This window comes from Hemitrygon akajei, chromosome 25 (assembly GCF_048418815.1).
Source record: "Hemitrygon akajei chromosome 25, sHemAka1.3, whole genome shotgun sequence".
Taxonomy (NCBI): domain Eukaryota; kingdom Metazoa; phylum Chordata; class Chondrichthyes; order Myliobatiformes; family Dasyatidae; genus Hemitrygon; species Hemitrygon akajei.
The window spans coordinates 31,878,557-31,898,509 of NC_133148.1; the positions used below are offsets into that span (position 1 = coordinate 31,878,557).

The following is a 19,953-nucleotide window of genomic DNA, read 5'->3' on the forward strand; positions in this document are numbered from 1 at the left end:
GCTATTATTAATGCTTTTTGAGATAGTGATTTAGATGCATATCATATTTTTTTTTTTTTACTGAGTTAAGTATTGTATGTAATTAGTTTTGCTACAACAAGTGTATGGGACATTGGAAAAAAGTTGAATTTCCCCATGGGGATGAATAAAGTATCTATCTATCTATAGTCCCACCAACCTCAGTGGAAAAAGCCTGCTTGCTTTCACCCTATCTATACCCTTCATAATTTTTGTAAACCTCTATCAGATCTCCCCTCACTCTTTTACAGTCTAGGGAATAAAGTCCTAACCTATTCAATCTTTCCCTATAACTCAGGTCCTCAAGACTCAACAACATCCTTGTAAATTTTCTCTCTAGTCTTTCAATCTTATTTACATTGTTCCTGCAGGTAGGTGACCAAAGTTCTCCAAATTAGACCTCACCAACATCTTACACGACTTCAACATAACATCTCAAGAACAAGCCCTTTGGCCCACAATGTCTGTACTAACCCCAACTGATCCCAGCTGCCTGAACATGATCCACATCCCTCTGTTCTTTGTTTACCATCTTACTGAATGAGAGAGAAGTAGTGAAGGACCGAATCACCTACTCATGCTCCTGTTATCACGTTCTTAACGCAAGAGCAATTCAGGCAGACCACCAGACCAAGTGGCATATGTGGCTAACTGCCAACCATAATTATTAGACAGCAGCCACAGTCTCCACAGAAAAGCAGCTTCATTATTCCCACATGGAACAAGCATACAAACATCCTGCATTATTTTTTTTGTTCTACTGGTCTAAAGGAAACATCAAAATGACGTGAAAACAATTCAAATCCCAACCTTGAATCTTTAGTTTAAACACAATGCAACTCCAGGAGAACATTTTTTAATCAAGAACCGATTTGTTCAGATAATAACTTCAAGGACCCCTTAAAAACTACATAATGCATACAAAATGCATCCACCCAGCTTGTGGCATTGAGTGAAATGGTGCTGTCAAACATTTTAGTTCAAACACACGGGGCACCGGAATTCGGAGTTCAATTCTGACGTCATCAGTAAGGAGCTTGTGAGTGGAATACGTGTGTTTTTGCCGGCTGCTCCGCTTTCTTGCCACAGTCCAAAGATGTACCAGTTAATAGGTTGATTGGTCATTGTAAACTTGTAAACTGTCCTATGATTAGGCTAACATATACTGGGGGTTGATGGGTGGCACAGCCCAAAAGGCCAATTCGGCACTGCATCTCAATCATAAATGCTTTCCAATACTCACAATTAAGCAGCCCAGCACGTCATTTTCAGAAAATCGTTCTCCATAGTCCTGAAATTTGCAGCTTGTTGACTTCTTTGATGTCCCTCCATACCCAAATGAGAATTCCTCTTCGCCTAAAAGACAGTAAATTTGGGATTTGAGAGACTATTTCAATCAGTAATAATCTTCACCAATTTGCATGTGTGTATTTGCATTTCCCAATCTGTTATCTTGACTGCAGTGTTTCTATTTGTCCACTAACACTCGTAATGATCTCATTCTGCAATGCACTGGATGTCTTGGAGCAATTAGTAGATACTATGAATAATAGAAACAATTGCAAATATTTTGGACTAATTTCAATAGAACTCTTAGCAAATACAGTGCTTTATGTTCATTTCTGACAGACAAAGTCAGTCCTGTAACAGGAACCTAGTGTATAATTACATGCAGCACAAGCTCAGAAAAGGAGCATGACACAAGAAAATCTGCAGATGCTGGAAATCCAGAGTAATTCACACAAAATGCTGGAGGAGCTCAGCAGGTCAGGCAGCATCAATGGAAAACAGTAAACAGTCAATGTTTTGGGCCAAGATCCTTCTTCAGGACCCTTCATCCATAGATGCTGCCTGGCCTGTTGAGTTCCTCCAGCATTTTGTGTTTGTGACCATATTTACTTGGCAGCTCAAATTAAATAAGCAGGATTGTGTTGTTCTGGGATAAGAAAAATACTCAGGAAAAAAGTCTGTCCCAAAATCTCTGCTTTAGTGACGTTGATTTATGAAACTTGATAATTCTAACCGAGCAACATTGGCTAGCAGCGTGGCACTGAACTAAACTGAATACTACTGGACTCTTGGTTTGAAGTTTGTTATTCTAGATGCTGTTTGATCGCTTATTGCCATTTGCGCAATTTGTTCTTTTCTTGTTTGATGCTTTCATGGTGTTTCTCTGCTTCGTGGCTGCTTGCAGGAGAATGAATCTCAGAGCTGTATTCTGTACACGATTGGTTGATTGGTTACTCGTCATATCCAACGATGAATTAAATTTTGTGCAATTCCATTGTGTGTTTGCAGATGGCTACTGAGTCCAAATGGTGAGCAATAGAAATATCTAAAATAAGGACAATGAAACTGTGGTGGACCTGTATACACACTTTGAAGATTTTTTTTGGACAAGATGGTGCCCAGAAAATTATTTAGGCAATCATTTGCATGTAGACCACATGGCTAGGCAGAGCTGAAATGGCATCTATAAATTCACCCATGTCACCATTGTGGTTGGCAGAATTTCAGGTGATGATGAGGAGGCAATCAGCAGTGAGACAGGTCAGCTTGTTGAGTGGTGTCGCAACAACAACCTTGCACACAATGTCAGCAAGACCAACTAATTGGCAAGTTGTGAGAAGACACATTGAGAGGTCAGCAGCGGAAAGAGTGAGCAGCTGCAAGTTCCTGGGTGTCAACATCTCAGACGACCCAGTCTGGGCCCAACACTGATGCAATTACAAAGAAGGTATGCCAGACAGACTTCATTCGGAGTTTGAAGAGATGTGGTGTGAAACCAAAGACTATCAAATTTCTCCAGGTGCACGCAAAAAACATTCTGACTGGTTGCATCCCTGCTTTGTATGGAAGCTCCAATGAGTAGGATCCAAAGAGGCTGTAAACTCAGCCAACTCCATCATGGGCACAATCCTCTCAATCATCAAGGACATCTTCTTCAAAAGGTAGTACCTCAAGAAGACAGCATCCATCCTCACCATCTGGGACATGCCCTCTTCTCATTACTACCACTGAAGAGGTGGTATAGAAGGCCTGAAAGTCTTAGTAACAGCTTCTTTCCTTCACATCAGATTTCCGAAAGGCCCATGAACACTACCTCGCTATTCTTCTTTTGCACCATTTTATTGTAACTCAGAGTGTTTTATGTCTTTCAACAACACGTGATAATCTTACTCTGACTTCTCATCTTTCCTCCCCCAGTCCTGACAAAGGGTCTAGGTCCAAAACGTCAACTGTACTCTTTCCCGTAGATGCTGCCTGGCCTGCTTAGTTCCTCCAGCATTTTAGTGTGCGTTAAAGCAATAATAAACCTGATTCTGACTTGAAAAAATTTGGTCCACGTTACACAACTCAATCAAACCACCAGAAAAGATATGTTTTAAGTATCAGTATACATATGTACATAATGAGATAATCAGTATAGATATGCACAGAAATAATTTCACTTACTCTGCGTCATTAAGGGAGTACACCTTTCCAATAATCATAGCCAAGAAACACTTTTGAGGAAGTTCATGATATCCCTGATATTAGTAATGTCACAGCCAGATCTTTTCAGTCAAACTACAGAGAAAACTTGGCAACATAATAAAGATCCCATGCAAAGTGACTGTAAAGCTCAGACAGTGACGTAACCAGTCAGGAAAGATTTGGAATACAAATATTCCCTGGAATTGTGGTCTAGAAAGGAAAACAAAACTCAATACTCCGATATTCTAACAAGTGTGGAAAAATGGAATCTACAGAACCCCACAGGGAAGATTTATAGGAATTTAAGTAAATTGCGAACAATGGGTCGGACTGACCAACAAAGGCCTCTTTGCACAAAGCTCTATAAGCAATGAGACAATGAGTAGCACTTAGCACTCAGGAGGAATATCCCAGAAGAGACTTGCCCCAGACCACACAGATTTCCCTTTAAATTTCACTGCTGTCTAAGCATATGAATTGACCAGAGATCAAACAGAACAGTTCAAAGTTGTTTTAAATAAGTCAAATTTAAAAATTGAGAAAATTTATTGATTAAATTGGTGGAACGAAGTTGCATCTCTACCAAAGGAGGTGTAAGGCACTTCTTCCCTCCACTAGCCTGCAGGTCACCCTTGGGCAAGGTGTAGCACCTGCTCAGCCCAGAATCAGGGTCATGTGAAGCCATGGGAGCAGGTCATGGATGGCCATATGAGCAGCTGATGCATGGTTATGCAACCTCTGACAGCAGGCAGAAAATCTCTGAAGAGTATCAATAATGGCTGAGGTCACTGGTCTTGTAAAGACACTGCCCAGAAGGTCATGGATACACCATGAATATCCAAGTCATGCAACACAGCACATGACAACAATGATGACAAAAACAATGATGACTGATTAAACTTCCTAAAAGCAACTTCAAGCACTATAAATTTATAGCTGTAAGATCAAGTAAAATAAAACCAAATCACTTACTTACACTTAGCATTTCAAAGTTGGTAAGCCCATGATATAAATTGCACAGCATTTGTCAGCCATAAAAGTATGCTGACTCTCAACTCACTATACTTGTGCTCATTCCAGAGATGGAGTGGGAGTTAGATTTTCTTGAGTGATCTCCAGCTTGTGTCTGACTTGTGTGCTGCGGGGCACAGGCACAGGAGTCAAATCAGGAAGCTTGCAAAGAGGAGCTTGCTGCACTAGGCCATCAAGAAGGTTGCACATAGCATCACTGCATGCTGATAAAGAAACCACCAGCAAATGCTCGCGAAATCTAGCACTGAAATTACAATCAGCATCTAGTAGTATGCATAAACACAAAGGAGAAACTATTAAGTAATTCCTTGAAAATGGTGCCACAGGTAAATGGTGTCACAAATAGCACTCTTGGTAAAGTGGCCTTCATAAATCAATGTATTGAGTACAGGAGTTGGGAAGTTACGTTGAAGATATACAAAAACGGTGGTGAGGCTAATTTGGAGCATTGTGTGCAGTTCTGGTCACCAAGCTACAAGACAGACATCAATACAACTGAAAGAATACAGAGACAATTAACAAGGATGCTGCCAGAATTTGAAGACCCGAGTTACAAGAAAAGGGCAAATAGTCCCTGCAGCATAGGAGATAGAGAGATTTGAAAGAGGTATATAAAATCATGAGGGGTATAGATAGTACAAATGCAAGCAGGCTTTTTTCCATTGAGGTTGGGTGAGAATAGATCTAGACGTCATGAGTTAAGTGTGACAGGTGAAATGTTTAAGGAGAACATGAGGGGGGACTTCTACACTTAGAGGGCAGTGAGTGTGGAATGCACTACCAACAGAATTGGTGGATGGAGGGGTCGATTTCAACATGGATGGGAAAGGTATGGAGAGTGCATGTCAAGAGGATAAGCAGAGTAATTGTTTTGCAGTGACTAGATGGGCCAAAGGGCCTATTTCGTTTATGTACTGCTTACGACTCTAAGTAGATGCAGAAAAACTGAAGGCAAATAGATCAAACTTGAAAATGTTTGGTCCTCTACATGACAAGATGTTGTCTCATCATCTAATCAGGGGTTCCTAACCTTTTTATTCCATGGACCAACACAATTAAGTAAGAGCCCAGGTTCGGAACCCCTGATTCGAAAGGATACAAGTAAAGCAACACGCATGTAGCATGGCTGAGTAGAAGTGTATGCAGTGTTGAAGCTTTTCAACTACACATGAGAAAATCTCCCCAAAGGGGACCAAAGTGGTAAACTGGAGAATAGGCTAGTGAGAAACAGAAAACTGTGACACGGAAACAGAAAGATATTAGCTGCAGTTAATGAAGCAGGAGAAACTACACAGGGGAATTAAAACAAAATAGCAGCAAAATTAAAGTATTTTGCTTGACTAACAGTCAACCAAATGGAAACAATGGAGTTGTACAGGTCTAGAGTGAATGAGCAACACAAAAAACACTATTATAAAACTAGTCATAGATTCACAATGAGATAATGCACAGAAAGAGACCAGTGGCCAAGTGAGTCTACACTTCATCAATCAACCACTTACAGTAATACTACATTAATTTAATTTCCAAATACTTCAATCAGCTCACATAGATTCCACCATCCACTCAGGACTATTTAAAGTGACACATTAACCTAAACATCCCACACAATTTTTGGAATGTGGTAGGGAAGTAGAGCCCTTGAAGGAAACCCAAACGGTCACAGGAGAATGTGCAAATTCTAAACAGACAGCACTGAAAGTCAGGTTTGAACTCAGGCTTTTGATCTATTAGCTGCACAATGTGCTGCCCAAGTATCTGACAGACTAAAGCCACTAGAAGTCAATGAATTGACAACCTGCATTCCAATGTTTTAAAAGAGGTGACCACAAAGATGAAGGATGCACTCATGTCATCCTCCTTAATTTCAGATTTTGGAATGCCCAACACTACTTAATAAAAGAGGGAGATAGAGAAAAACACATCCAAAAGAAAATAACAATAGAACTGGGCAGATATATGCAAGGGAGATCTTATTCGTCAAAATCATTTTTCCCCCCTAGATTGTAACCAGGAGAAAGGATAAGGTATCCAGAAGGGCTTCAATAAAGTGCCTCTCAAAATATCATTAATCAAAAATGTGTATGGTATTGGGAGTAATACACTTGTATGGATGCAGATTTGTTACTAGACATAAAAGTTGAAAGTTCAAGTAACTTTTTTAATATGTCACTATATACAACCCTGAGATTCGTTTTCTTGCAAACATACTAAATAAATCCATAATAGAATCAATGAAAGACTTCACCAACATGGGCGTTCAACCAGTGTGCAAAAGAGAACAAACTGTGCAAATACAAAAAGAAAGAAAAATAATAAATAAATAATAGATATTGAAAACATGAGATGAAGAGTCCTTGAAAGTGAATCCCTAGGTTGTGGAATTATCTCAATGATGGGGCAAGTGAAGTTCTATCTTCTTTAGTTCAAGAGCTTGATGGTTGAAGGGTAATCACTGTTCCTGAACCTAGTGACACGAGTCCCAAAGTTCCTGTACCTTCTTTCTGATGGCAGCAACGGGAAGACAGCATGTCCTGGGTGGTGGGAGTCCCTGATGATAGGTGCTGCTTTCCTATGACAACACTTTGTATAGATGTGCTTGATAGTGGAAAGGGCTTTACCCATGAATGACTGGCCATATCCACCACTGTTCGTATGTTTTTTTATTCAAGGGCACTGGTGTTTCCATCCCAGGCTTTGACGCAGCCAATCATTATACAGTTGCAAGAAAAAGTTTGTGAACCCTTTACAATTTACCTGGTTTTCTGAATTGCTCATAAAATGTGGTCTGATCTTTATCTAAGTTACAATAATAGACAAACACAATCTGCCCAAACTAATAAAACACAAACAATTGTACTTTTCATGTCTTTATTGAATACATTGTTTAATCATACACAATCCAGGCTGGAAAAAGTACATGAACCTTTGTGTTTAGTAACTGGTAGAACCTCCTTTAGCAGCAATAACCTCCACCAAAAGTTTTGTGCAGCTGATGATCAAACTTGCACAATGGTGAGGAGGAATTTTAGATATTCTTCCATTCAAAACTCTTTCAGTTCATCAATATTTCTGGGATACCTTACCCTCTTCAGGTCATGCAAAGGTATCTCAACTGATTAACGTCTGGACTCTAACTTGGCCATTCCAAAACACAAATTTTCTTTTTAGTCCATTCTGTTGTTGATTTACTCTTGTCTTTTGGATCATTGTCTTGTTGCATCATCCAATTTCTATTAAGCTTCAGGTATCGGACGTCTACCCTGACATTCTGTAAACAATCTTGATACAATTTTGAATTAATTGTTCCCTCAACGATTGCAGACTGTCCAGGCCCTGAAGCAGCCCCAAATCATGATGCTCCTTTCACCATGCTTCACAGTTGGGATGAGGTTTTGGTGTTGGTGTGTAGTGCCCTTTTTCCTCCACACAAAGCAATGTGCATTTCTGCCAAAAAATTCAACTTTGTTTCATCTGTCCACAGAACAATGCGGAACATTCAGGCTGTCTTTTGCAAACTTGAGACAAGCAGCAATGTGTTTTTGGAAAGCAGTGGATTCATCCGTTGTGCCCTTCCATGAACACCTTTTTTGTTCAGTGTTTTTCTTCTAGCAGACACATGAACAGAGACTTTAGCAAGTTCCAGAGATTACTGCTGGTCTTTTGCTATTTCCCTTGGGTTCATTTGGACCTCCTTTAGCATTGCACATTGTGCTCTTGGTGTGATTTTTGCAGGATGCCCACTCCCAGGGAGAGTAGCAACAGTACCTAGTTTCCTCCATGTGTAAACAATTTCACTTGCTGTGGACTGATGAACACTCAGATCTTTAGAAATGCTTTTGTAGCCTTTTCCAGCTTCATGCATCTCTATAATTCTTCTTCATTAGTCCTCTGAAAGTTGTTTTGATCAAAGTATGGTGCACATAAACAGATCTTTCTTGAGAGGAGCAGGTTCTGTCAGCAACCTGACTTTGTGTGTCTTTTTTATAGGGCAGGGCACCTCTACAGACCACACCGTCAATCTCATCTCATTGATTGAAACACCTGACTCCAAATAGCTTTTGTAGAAAGCATTGCTCTAGAGATTCACATACTTTTTGAACCAAGACTGTAATTGCTTAAATGGTGCACTCAGTATTGACGAGAAGTAGTACAATTGAGTGTTATTAGTTTAGACAGATTGTGTTTGTCTATTGTTGTGACTTAGATGAAGATCAGACCATACTTTATGAGTAATTAATGCCAAAAACCAAGTAACTGTAGAGTTCTCAAACTTTTTCATGCAACTGCACACACACACACGCAAAGACCACAACCTTGTCACAGTTTGGAGGCCTGTGTGCCTCAATGACCTGGAGAGCTACTGTGATTGGAGTCAGGGCTTTATGCTTTGCCTCTTGGTAAGGTCACCTATGCCAAACAGTTCAAAGGGTAGAGGCCAGACTAAGAATGGTCCACTGGTCCTCCAGGTTTGGGGGTTCAGCTCAGGGCCAGCAACCCTGACTGGTCAATAAACAATTGTTACAGAAACAGCAATGAAGAATCCTTCTCCATCTGAGCGCAACGGTATTCCTGAGTCTCCACCCGGGCCTGGAATAACCGACAGTTGTGAAAACCAAGAAGCTACTGACATGAAGGCACCCCTGAACATCACCAAAGATAGAGGACACTGCTGTCTTAAATGGCAGTGGCGTAACAGAGAGCAAGTATATTATATAAAACTCCTGTAATGTAAAGTGTTAGCAATGTGGCAAATGCTATTTCTATCATAGCCCATAGGCAAAGCAAACAAAGCTGAACCAACTCTCTATCTCATTAGAGAGCTTGCAAAACAACAAAAATAACAAGGCTCAAAGTACATTACTATCAATACCAGTGTTTAAACAAGCCTGATTGATCTGAAAATCTACTTGCATTAAATCTTTAAAATACCAAGCAATCATGGCTTTGTTGTATTTGGTCAAAAATAGTTTAATGGTGATGACAGTACAAAATATAGGTATGTGTATCGCTGAAATCAACTGCAGTTCTGCCCACTGGAATTTCACAATAGGGAAAGAACAATGGAGAAAATAATTCTAGTCAATGGGATTTTAAACGACAAGCGTTAATTGTATACAGAAAACTCATACAAATATTGACCAAAATTATTGTGTGAAGCCAGAGTCAGGAAAAGTAAAAGGAATCAATTGACTTGTTGCATTACGCAATATGAACTTCAGTCTACTTGGGCTCAAAGCTGGTCTGCAGCTAGGGCACCAAAACCAATAGCATATCCAACAAATAGAAAAGGAATCTAAGGATTAAAGAAAATTATATTTGTAAATCACACTACATAACCAAGGGCATGATTTGAACAGCAAACAATCTAGTTTAGTAGTAAGATAGGTAACAAGATGGCAAATGTAGAAAGTAAAGGAGAATTTAACAGGGAAGGTTAGAGTTAAAAGCAGTCCTGGCAGTATATCAAGGACTAACATCATTATATAGTGCAAACCCAAAACAAATTATGGACAGAATATATAGAACTTGACCTACCAAGGCACTGCTGTGATCTTTCACCAGCTTCAGACAATAACAGTGTGGAAGGATTCAAGGTACAAATCCAACAATATTAGAAATTTTTACAAGTGCCAAGAATTCTGGTGGGAAGAGTGATGTGCAGAAAAGTAATACCCTTTTCCTCACCATATTAATAAAGAAATTCAGACTCTTTAAATGGATTTGAAATCAAAGTGACATTGCTGCCACAACTAAAGATTTCATTAATTTCAAAGCTAAATTCTTTGTTCTCACAACAGATTGGGATAAATGAGCATTAGAGAATCAACTACTTCTAAACTCCCACCAAAGAGGAGAATATAAACCTTGTAATCCAAGCCACTAATTCTAAAGGTATCTGCAAAAAATTGAAGCGTTAATATGACAAAATGAACCCCAATCCAAATTCAGTACAAAGAAGCATATATAAATTGTAAAATAAATTATAGAAATTAATATTTTCTTACCTAACTGCATACTACACGAGTCAAGCGACCAACCAACACGAACCACATGGGGATCAGGCTCAGTTGGAGGGAGATGTTTAACTGGAATTTCTTCATTAATCTAAAAACAAAATGAGAAAATACTAAAACATGGAAAATTTCAAACTGAAGTTAAAGTAGATGAAGAAAAATGCAAGATCAGAATGTGACCAGACAGTTCAGCAAAGAATGCAACAGCCGCCATCTGTGTTAAAACCATTTCTACACTGGCCAATGCCAAATACAGTTGATTAAGGGCATTTGCTAAACTGGAGTTCAGTTTAGTGGCTGTTTTTCTACATATTTCTAAAAGGAAGATTGAGTATTTCCTCCTATCACAAAACCACAAAATAAAAATCACCTTCAAATATCTTACATGCTGATTTATTACTTATGCAAGAGCATGAACAGAATTTTTAAACTGCAAGGACATCAGAGTCAATTATCCTCCATATCCATACACAAGCACTTCTATCCAAAGTCAATGGATAACTATTAGAAAAAGATTCCTAATCAAGACTTTGTTTTGAACACTGAAGGACCTAAGGTCACAGTATTTCAGAAAGACTCAGTATTACTGAAGCTTGGGACATCCTAGTCAGGACAACTCAAGCGTACATTTAAAGGTTAGGTCCAAATTACAGACAGAATTTAATTTTATTTAGATAAAACACTTTTTTAAAAAGTTTATATGCGATTAATCACTAAAGGCTCTTCAACCATCAAATATAACTTTATATAAATATAAATAGAATATAAATTTAATCATTTAAAACTGTTTCAGTGAATTTATGGCATACCTTTCCAACGTCCACATTTGTTTGGAATTTAGACGCAAACTGAACACACTACTCCACGTAATTTCTGATCAAAGCTCTGCACAATTAATAGCTCACAACCTTATTTTTACTTATTCCATTACTTAGAACTCTCATGATCTCTTGACGATTTCTTTTCTTTTATGTAGTGCCTAGATGCTTTCCTACTGCACTGTGCAAATATCTTAGGCACACATATACAGTTAGTATGCCTATGACTTCCGCACAGTACAGTATTTGTCACTGTGGAGAGGAAAGCGAGTCTGTAAATCTGGCAGGAGCAAAGGATTTTGGGAATGGCAAGGGTGAAGTGGCACGGCAGGGGTATGGGACAGGTGGCAGAGAAGGAGTGCCAGGACAAGGGTGTCCTGAGGCAAGATCACTTGATTCCAAACAATTGGTTTATTGATCATTGCAGAATGTCTCTATGGTGCTTCTCACTCCCTCCTCTCTCCTTTTCCCTCTTTCACAACCACGATTCCCCTCACCCTGCTCCCTTCCCACTCTTCGGTCCACAATAGAAACATATCTTAATCAGGTTTATCATCACTCCTATATGTCATGAAATTTGTTTTTTTGGGGCAGCAGTACAGTGCAATATACAAAATTGCTATAGTACTAGGCATCCCAGCTATATATATATATATATGCCTTTTGCACAGCACTGCATATTTTTAAAAAACCTTCCGTCTCAGAAACATTTACCAACAATAATCAAAGGTTAGCACCCTGCTTGAATCTTTAAATTTTCCTTGCTAACTTTATGCCCTTGCATCTTACAGTATCTTGAGTAATCCCAAAACTATTGTTTGTAATTCATTACGCATGGTAAAATGCCAAGGCCCTCAATACTCCTGTTTTCAGACTTTGAAAGAACACTTCCTCCTCATGTGGAATTTGTCAATTTTATCAACTTCACCACTGCCTCAAAAAATGCATTCAGATGAAGGTCTTGATCTAAAACACGACCACCAATTAACCTCCACAGATGCCACCCAACCTGCTGAGCTCCTCCAAGGTTGTTTCCTCTATTCTTCTTCGTACTGCCAACTCGCGTCTCTGATTTTTACACCTCTTCTAATAAGCAAATTATCCCATACAAAAATACGCTCATCTCCCAACACTGTCTACTTCCACCACACCAAGGAAAATAAAGAAAATAGGATTGCTTTTAGTCTTGTGCTTCAGTTACCTTGATTAAATATCCCTCTGCTCCTGCCATTGATACGGTTTGTTTTAAAGTGTATAGATTTTAAGAGAATGGAAGATTAACTACAACCTGTTCATTTACTTATACTGCTGCGTGCTTTATTATCCTCCGAGAGGACCACAATCTACACATGGCTTGGAGGCTTGCATGCCTCAATAACCCGGACAGCTATGTTGGCTGGAATCAGGACCTTATGGTCAAAGGGTAGAGGTCAGACCAAGAGTGGTCCACCGGTCTTCCCGGTTCAGGGTTCAGCTCAGGGCCAACAGCCCTGACTAGTAAAACAAAACTGTTACGGAAACAGCAATGAAGAATCCTTCTGCATCTGTTCGCGATGGTATTCCCGAGTCTCCACCCAGGTCTTCCACAATCAACAGTAGTGAAAACGGAGGGGAAACTACTGACACAATAAAGGAAACCCTGAACACACCAGTGTTGGAGGACCTTCATTGCTGCCCTAAAAGACGGCGGCATAGCAACGGTAAGTTATTTTATTATTAGTGTCAGTAACATTATACTATCTCAAATAAACATACACCTTGCACTTCATGTCAACCTATCAGTCTTCAGATCATGCCATTCAGGGACTTGTGATTATGTTATTTTGTGACTATATGTGCTGTGTTTTGCACCTTTGCCCCAAAGGAATGATGCTTCCTTTAGCTGTATATATGTATATGGTTGAACGACAATAAACTTGAAATTGAAAACAGTAGGTCGTCGGTAGTTCAAATAACCAGAGTGAATAGAACAACAATCCTAATGTACTTAGAATACGCTTGTCGCAGGTGTACAAAGCAACAAAAACAAAGTGCTTACCCCAGAGCTAACAAAGAGCATTCCAAAACAGTCATGGCATGCATTATTACTGTGTTTTGAAAACTAAGTGACCGGAATTCAGTTGAATAAAAATAACATGCACTTTCAAAGGACGCAGATGACATTGGGGTTAATGCCTGGATTTCTTCCAAACTATTTCTGTCTTCGTAATAGCTATTATTATTTCAGTCTTGGACATCCAATAGTCATCTGGTCTGCCTTCCTCCCATACCTAAACATCATTGCTATGTGTTAACTTGCAGAGAGTTACGTTCACTTCTCTCACAGCTAACTAACCAAAACCCTGCTGGTTAGCAGTCAAATTTAAAATTCCTTGGACCTAAACCACCCTTGGCCTTGCCCCTCCAATTCTGTAATCAGAGTCTTACAAGATCATAGAAATTCTGCCTTTGGTCACATGCCTGATTCTCTCTCATTGTTCACTATTACTTCAAGTCCAAATTCTTTCACTACAACTGCCTTTAAGCTCCGCAAAGTCTATGGTTTCGGCAAGCACATTTCCCTATTTTAAGGACATAAATGCTCTATGATGCCAAGGGCATCAAACAATGTACATGCAGTATGTGTCAAGTATGCAGACACCTCCAGAGATACAGGTGAGAGCTAAGGGTCTGCACAAGAATTTGAATATTTCATATAAACTGGCAACAGATATAGGTGACGCCTAAAACAATGTGCAATTTAAATCCAAATAAAATAGTGTGATACCTACTGACGCAAAAGGCTGGATGCATAGTAGAAATTACACTGTCAATATCTGTGCAAATAGAGTCCCAAGATAAAGTCTTGGTAATGCTTGAGATTTAGACAAAATGCCGAGGGTGGGGAGTGTTCAGAGGTAGTTGTAACTGATTAATCCAATTTAAAAGTAAAGACCACTCAGTAGACAGCTCAGTAGAAATATTTCCTTAACAAGGCAAGAGATGCCTGGAAATGTTAATGGGAATAATGTGTTCCACGTTGGAGCTCCAAGGTTTAAGAGGACAACTTATATGGAACTTCGCAGACTTGATCATTCCATTATGTGAGCTCAGTCAATCATCACAAATGTAGATTCAGCATGTGGGGGAAAAAAATCTCTAGCTATTCAGTGCTCCCTTAAATTAGAAGAACCAAAAGTATAAGAATTTAATAGAAACATAACAGTGAGGTGCATAAAATGTAGCTTGAATCCCATTTGACACCAACTAGTAAGTAGTTTATTTAGCTAGTCATAACAGGATTTTGTGAAAATTTCTGACAAGTGCAAAATATCTCACTCAAAGCACAAACATCCACACTACCACACTACTTGCGTCTCCACCAAAGGAGTTGTAAGGCGCTTCCTTCCTGTGCTAGCCTGCAGGCCACCCTTGGGCAAGGTGTAGCACCTGGTTAGCCCCACTCCCCAGATCAGGGTCACGTGAAGCCATAGGAACAGGTCGCATGAGCAGCCGATGCATATTACCCTGGTTATGCGACCACTGACGCCAGGCAGACAATCTCTGAAGAGTATTGATAGTGGCTGAGGTCACCCTTCTTGTAAAGACACTGCCCAGACGAAAACAATGGCAGTCTACCTCTGTAGAATTTGCCAAGAACAATCATGGTCATGGGCCATGATTACCTACGTCATACAACACAACACAACACAACACAAAACATAATGATGATAATGAAAGGAACAGACAGCCACTTTTTCTCATTATCAATAAAATCCAAATTTTAAAAATTCACTGCAACAGAAACAAAGAACTGCTCCTTAATAACCCACCTGCTGAAAACCTAATAAATCAGCTGAGTAATGAAGGGAACAAGATGGTCTAGGATGCAAGCTGTCCTATTAAGAGTTAATGGATTATTCCTTTTGAATCTAAGATCTTGGGAATGCCGCCTGGGAAACTGAAAGGTGGCATGAGAAAATATCCATGCCAGAAGTGGTGAAAAAGCAACACCAACCCAAGTGGCTCTTACAACAGGAACTTTGCTTTCACAGCCATGACCTTTCTTCCCGAGTAAAACTACACAGACAAGTCATCTTAAGCCATTCATGAGAATGGATCTTACTCTTCTTTAGAGTGTTTTATTTTAAAGCGCAACACTTAAGCCAGATAGATGTGTTCAGATCAACATCAGTGTTGCTTTGCATCTAAATGTGAAACCTTCAGTCCACAAATGCACCAGTTACTAACAACTAACATGAGAACTTTACAGAGAACACTTACTCTGTTACTGTGTAAATGAATTCACCAAGTTCACGTATGACCAACAACTATACATTACCCCAATCCATCTAATCAAACTGTCCTGCTAAATGAAGCTTCGGCAAACATATTATTTTCCAGTCCTGAAATACTGCCAAACCCCAAACCCCCTCATCAAAATCCTAGTCACTCTACCTCCAGATTAGCAACATCCACACCCTTACTCATGCTAAATCTCACTAATCTTTCATTTCTGTACACAATGAACTATGCTGAACCAGGGGCATACATTTTAAAGTCTTAACTCTTTCTAGTAATCTGTGCCATGCCCCAGTTCCATTCCATCATTTCAATCTCTCTGAACCCTCTGTTCTCCTATGGCACTGTTTCTCCAATTCTTTGCAGAGCACTACAGTTCTCAAAAACCAAATCCTTCACTCAACCTTTAAAACTGTGCAACATCTTTCCAGACTTTAACAAATCCCTAAACTGGAATTCCCAACCTTTAATATGCTACGGACTCCCATCAGTAACCAAAGGGTCAACAGACCCCAGATTGGGAACCCCTGTCTTAAACCATTATCCCTTCACCACCTCAAGCTCAAGTGGATTCAAAGCTACCATGACACCCAAAGTTGTCTCAGCTGAAATGGAGAAAGATCTTAAACTTTCTTTCACTACTTGTTAGTCATTATTTCTGCCTTCCTAAGAATAATAAAGTGACTATAATTCAGAAGATGCGTAACTCAGGTGGATGAAGGTTTGATTGAGCTGTTCTTCGATCTTGGCAATTTACTTGCAAACATTTTGTCACCAAGTGAGGAGACATCGTCAGTGTGCTATTGATTGACAATATCTCCTCACACGGTGACCAACGTTTGCAAGTAAATTGCCAAGACTGGAGAACAACTCAACCCAATCAACAGTGGCTGTGTTTAACAAGATGAAATTTCAGAAAATGCAGTAAGACTAGTTTCCTTCAACATCTGATTACTTATCGGGCAATTTTGAAATCAAAACAGCAATTATAAAGGTGAAATAATAGCTTTCATCTAAACCTATGCAGATTTGTGGCTCAGTTTGGGGAGTTCCAACGCAGAACAAGGGAACCCAGGGATTCAGGATTTCAACCCTCCCACCCTAAATTCTAAAATCTGAACACCACTGCTAGAAGCAGTGAACAAAGTCCAGACACACTGCTATTGGGGCCATGAGGAAAGAATAGGGGTTCTGTAGGGTCACTACCAAGTACATTTCAGCAAGCAGCTCATGAGCAACACTGGAAGAGGCCCAGGAGCTGATCACTTGCCTAACCAGAGGTACTTAGGTTCAGGAGACATGTACGGGGAGAAAAAGAAAATGGGCATCTCCATGCCCTCAAAAGAAAATTGTAAGTACCTTAACTTCAAAACAAACTCTCCCCTTGTTGACCCCATATGTTGCTCGTGCTCCTGACCACAGATATGCAAATCCTTCAATAGTCAAGGGGTAGCCACTCAAGCGGTCTCTAGCTACTTTAAAGTGCAGATCACAGTTATCTAGGATTGAAAACAGGGAAAATGTAAGACAGTGAAACAAGAAAATGTTAAGTCAAACCAGTTTAGACTAGCCTGAAAATATTTTGTTACTAAGGCACCGTTTAATACTTACAAGTATCAATAGTCACCGAAGATTCATCAATTTCTTCTTCATCATCCTCGGCAGGTGGCTGGGGAGATTTTGCTCTGCTAAAGGGTTGTGGAAAAAAAATGTTGCTGTCAGCTTCTTAGAGGGCAACAGTATACAGGCCGAATTCATCAGAGATAACTGCTCCTTCATCGGTTTTTATGGTGCATTAAGCTAGCTTGTTTTTTGGCAACAAGCCCCAAGCTTAAAAACCTCTGAGTTTGCTTCCCACTATCAGCAATAATTATTCAGACATTGACCATCATGCATTTTTAAAATATTTTTATTCTGACATCTACCCCCTTCCTTTCCAGTCCTGAAGAAAGGTCTCAGCTCGAAATACTGACTGTTCATTCATTTCCATAGATGCTGCCTGACCTGCTGAGTTCCTCTAGCATTTTGTCCGTGTGTGTTGCTCTGGATTTCCAGCATCTGTGGAATCTCGTGTTGTAACTATTGTGCATTCTGTGGAAAATACTATTTCTATTCTATTGAAAGCCATAATCATTGCTTTTTCCCTATCAATCTTGTTTAGCCTTGATCACTACCCAACTTGAACATTTTGGCATTAGGCAGTCAAAATACTATGGACCATACCTACCATGTGCTAGATTTGATTTATTCTCCCTCAGTACCTAATATACAAGGGCCACAGCAATAATGCAACAACCACATTGGATGTCAAAATCTGTTAATATTTGGACTGAAATGTTAAAGTATTAACCTTAGGAACTAGTCTGTGTCTCAATGGATCAAGAAACTAAATATTATGCTGATTACACAATACCTATTTAAGTTTCTTTTCTATTCTCCACCACTGGGAGAAATTGTCGCTCAGCCTATCCAACAAATTATCTTTTTTTTTTAAACTTCTCGGCAAACATAACTACATCCACCACACTTTAAATCATACCTCCTTCCAACCAAAAATTAGCAATTATGCATGGAAAAAAACTAATTTCTAACTTGAGAAAATCTGCAGGTTCTGGAAATTCTGCAGAATCTCCTGCTTTTATAACTATTGTGCATTCCGTAGAAACTAAAGATCCATTCAAGTCTTGATGAAGGGTCTTGACCCAAAACGTCAACTGTTTATTCTTTTCCCTAGATGCTACCTGCCTGCTGAGCTCCTCCACCAGTTTGTGTATGTTGCCAAGGATTATTTCTACTTGTTTTATCAAGACATTTGGAGAGGCAACTATAAGTAACAACTAATTTATGAGGTAATTTGGTTGGGTTGAGTTGTTCGCCAAACTTAGCAATTTACTTGCAAATGTTTCATCACCATACGAGGAGAGATTATTAACGCACTGTTGATTGTGGTGTGTCTTCCGAATGCTTGACCTTTATATAATTTTCCAATCAGCTGATTTTGGAAACTCACTTGTGATGTGGGGAAGAAATCTTGTCGCTGATCAAATCAAATCTCGTCGCTGAAATCTCAACCCAACCAATCACCCAAGCTAAATATCTTCCAAACTGTGAGATAATTTTGCTAAGAAGGATTAATCAAAAATATTGCACCAATTTCGCTGCTACATTACATTTCTGTGGCCTTTTCCGTTTAAAATACGGCAGAAAAAAATTAGCTTCTTCAGAGTTAAAAAGAATGATCTTCCGTCAAATTAAACAGTTACCTTCTTGCAATCCTTTAACAAGAAAATTAAGAGAGATTACTTCAACCCAGTGAGAAGCTTTCATCCCTAGGAATTTCCAAACCATGCCGCCAGCAAAATGGGTGGCCATGATACAGATGGGATCTTACATGTCATTAATCACTGAATAAGGGATGGGTAGTGTCCTGGATAATATTACTCACCGACCATAAATCCTGTCCTCTCGGTATTCGTAATATCCATGCCCTTGGTCTGCAAAGGGTCTTTTTCTAGTTGGTGGTATCACCTGTTTGACTGTCGTTTGATCCACAGGTTCCTCTTTTACTGTAACTGGTTGAAAATCTAAACAAACGATATAGTGTACAGAATGTTAATACAACCAGTCCTTCTACTGCAGGCTTAGTTCAGAGCCTGAAGTAATAACTCACAACCAGCCCTGCAACTGCAGGCTTAGTTTAAAGATGTAACTCACAAACTTCAAGTATAAATTTCCATTTTCACTCCACAGCAAAAAACAAATCAGGTGTTGGTGGCGTGGAAGAAATCAGTCATGCGTTACAACAGTGGGCGCATAATTTTCAAAGTTCAAAGTAAATGTTATTATCAGAGTACATAAACAGTATGTCACCACATACAACCCTGAGGTTCATTTCTCTGCAGGGATACCCAGCAAATCATAGTAACTATAACAGGATCAATGAACAATCAGCCAGGAGACAACAAACTGTGCAAATGTAAATATAAATAAAAAGCAATAATTTACCAGAACATAAATAGTAAGATAGAGTCCTTAAAGTGAAATCACTGCAGGCGGGACTATCTCAATAGATGAGCAAGTGACTATAGTTATCAAGACTGGCTCTAGGAATGTACTTAAATGCAGCAGTCTGAAAATTAGCATCGTTACAAAAGTAGCCTGCTGCATTTCCCACCTTCAAAGGTTTGATTAAAAAGTGACGCTAAGTTGTAATTTCTATGGAGAATTCACAAATGTGTTTGGCTTGTGCTGGCAAACAAATGGTGTGAAAGGGAGCTGCCTGCACATGGTGATTGAAGGAACACAGCACA

At 39.4% G+C, this 19,953-nt stretch overlaps 1 protein-coding gene across 1 annotated transcript in view; it reads right to left on the bottom strand.

Moving 5' to 3' along the window:
• hnrnpul1l (heterogeneous nuclear ribonucleoprotein U-like 1 like) overlaps positions 1–19,953 on the bottom strand; it is a 53,315-nt gene that overhangs the window by 19,342 nt on the left and 14,020 nt on the right. Inside the window, exons 3-7 of the mRNA XM_073029277.1 lie at positions 19,089–19,227; positions 17,255–17,331; positions 17,003–17,142; positions 10,536–10,635; positions 1,262–1,374 (exon numbers count right to left, since the gene is read on the bottom strand). Of these exons, the coding sequence (XP_072885378.1) occupies positions 1,262–1,374; positions 10,536–10,635; positions 17,003–17,142; positions 17,255–17,331; positions 19,089–19,227 (569 nt within the window). The remainder of the gene's footprint in view (positions 1–1,261; positions 1,375–10,535; positions 10,636–17,002; positions 17,143–17,254; positions 17,332–19,088; positions 19,228–19,953) is intronic.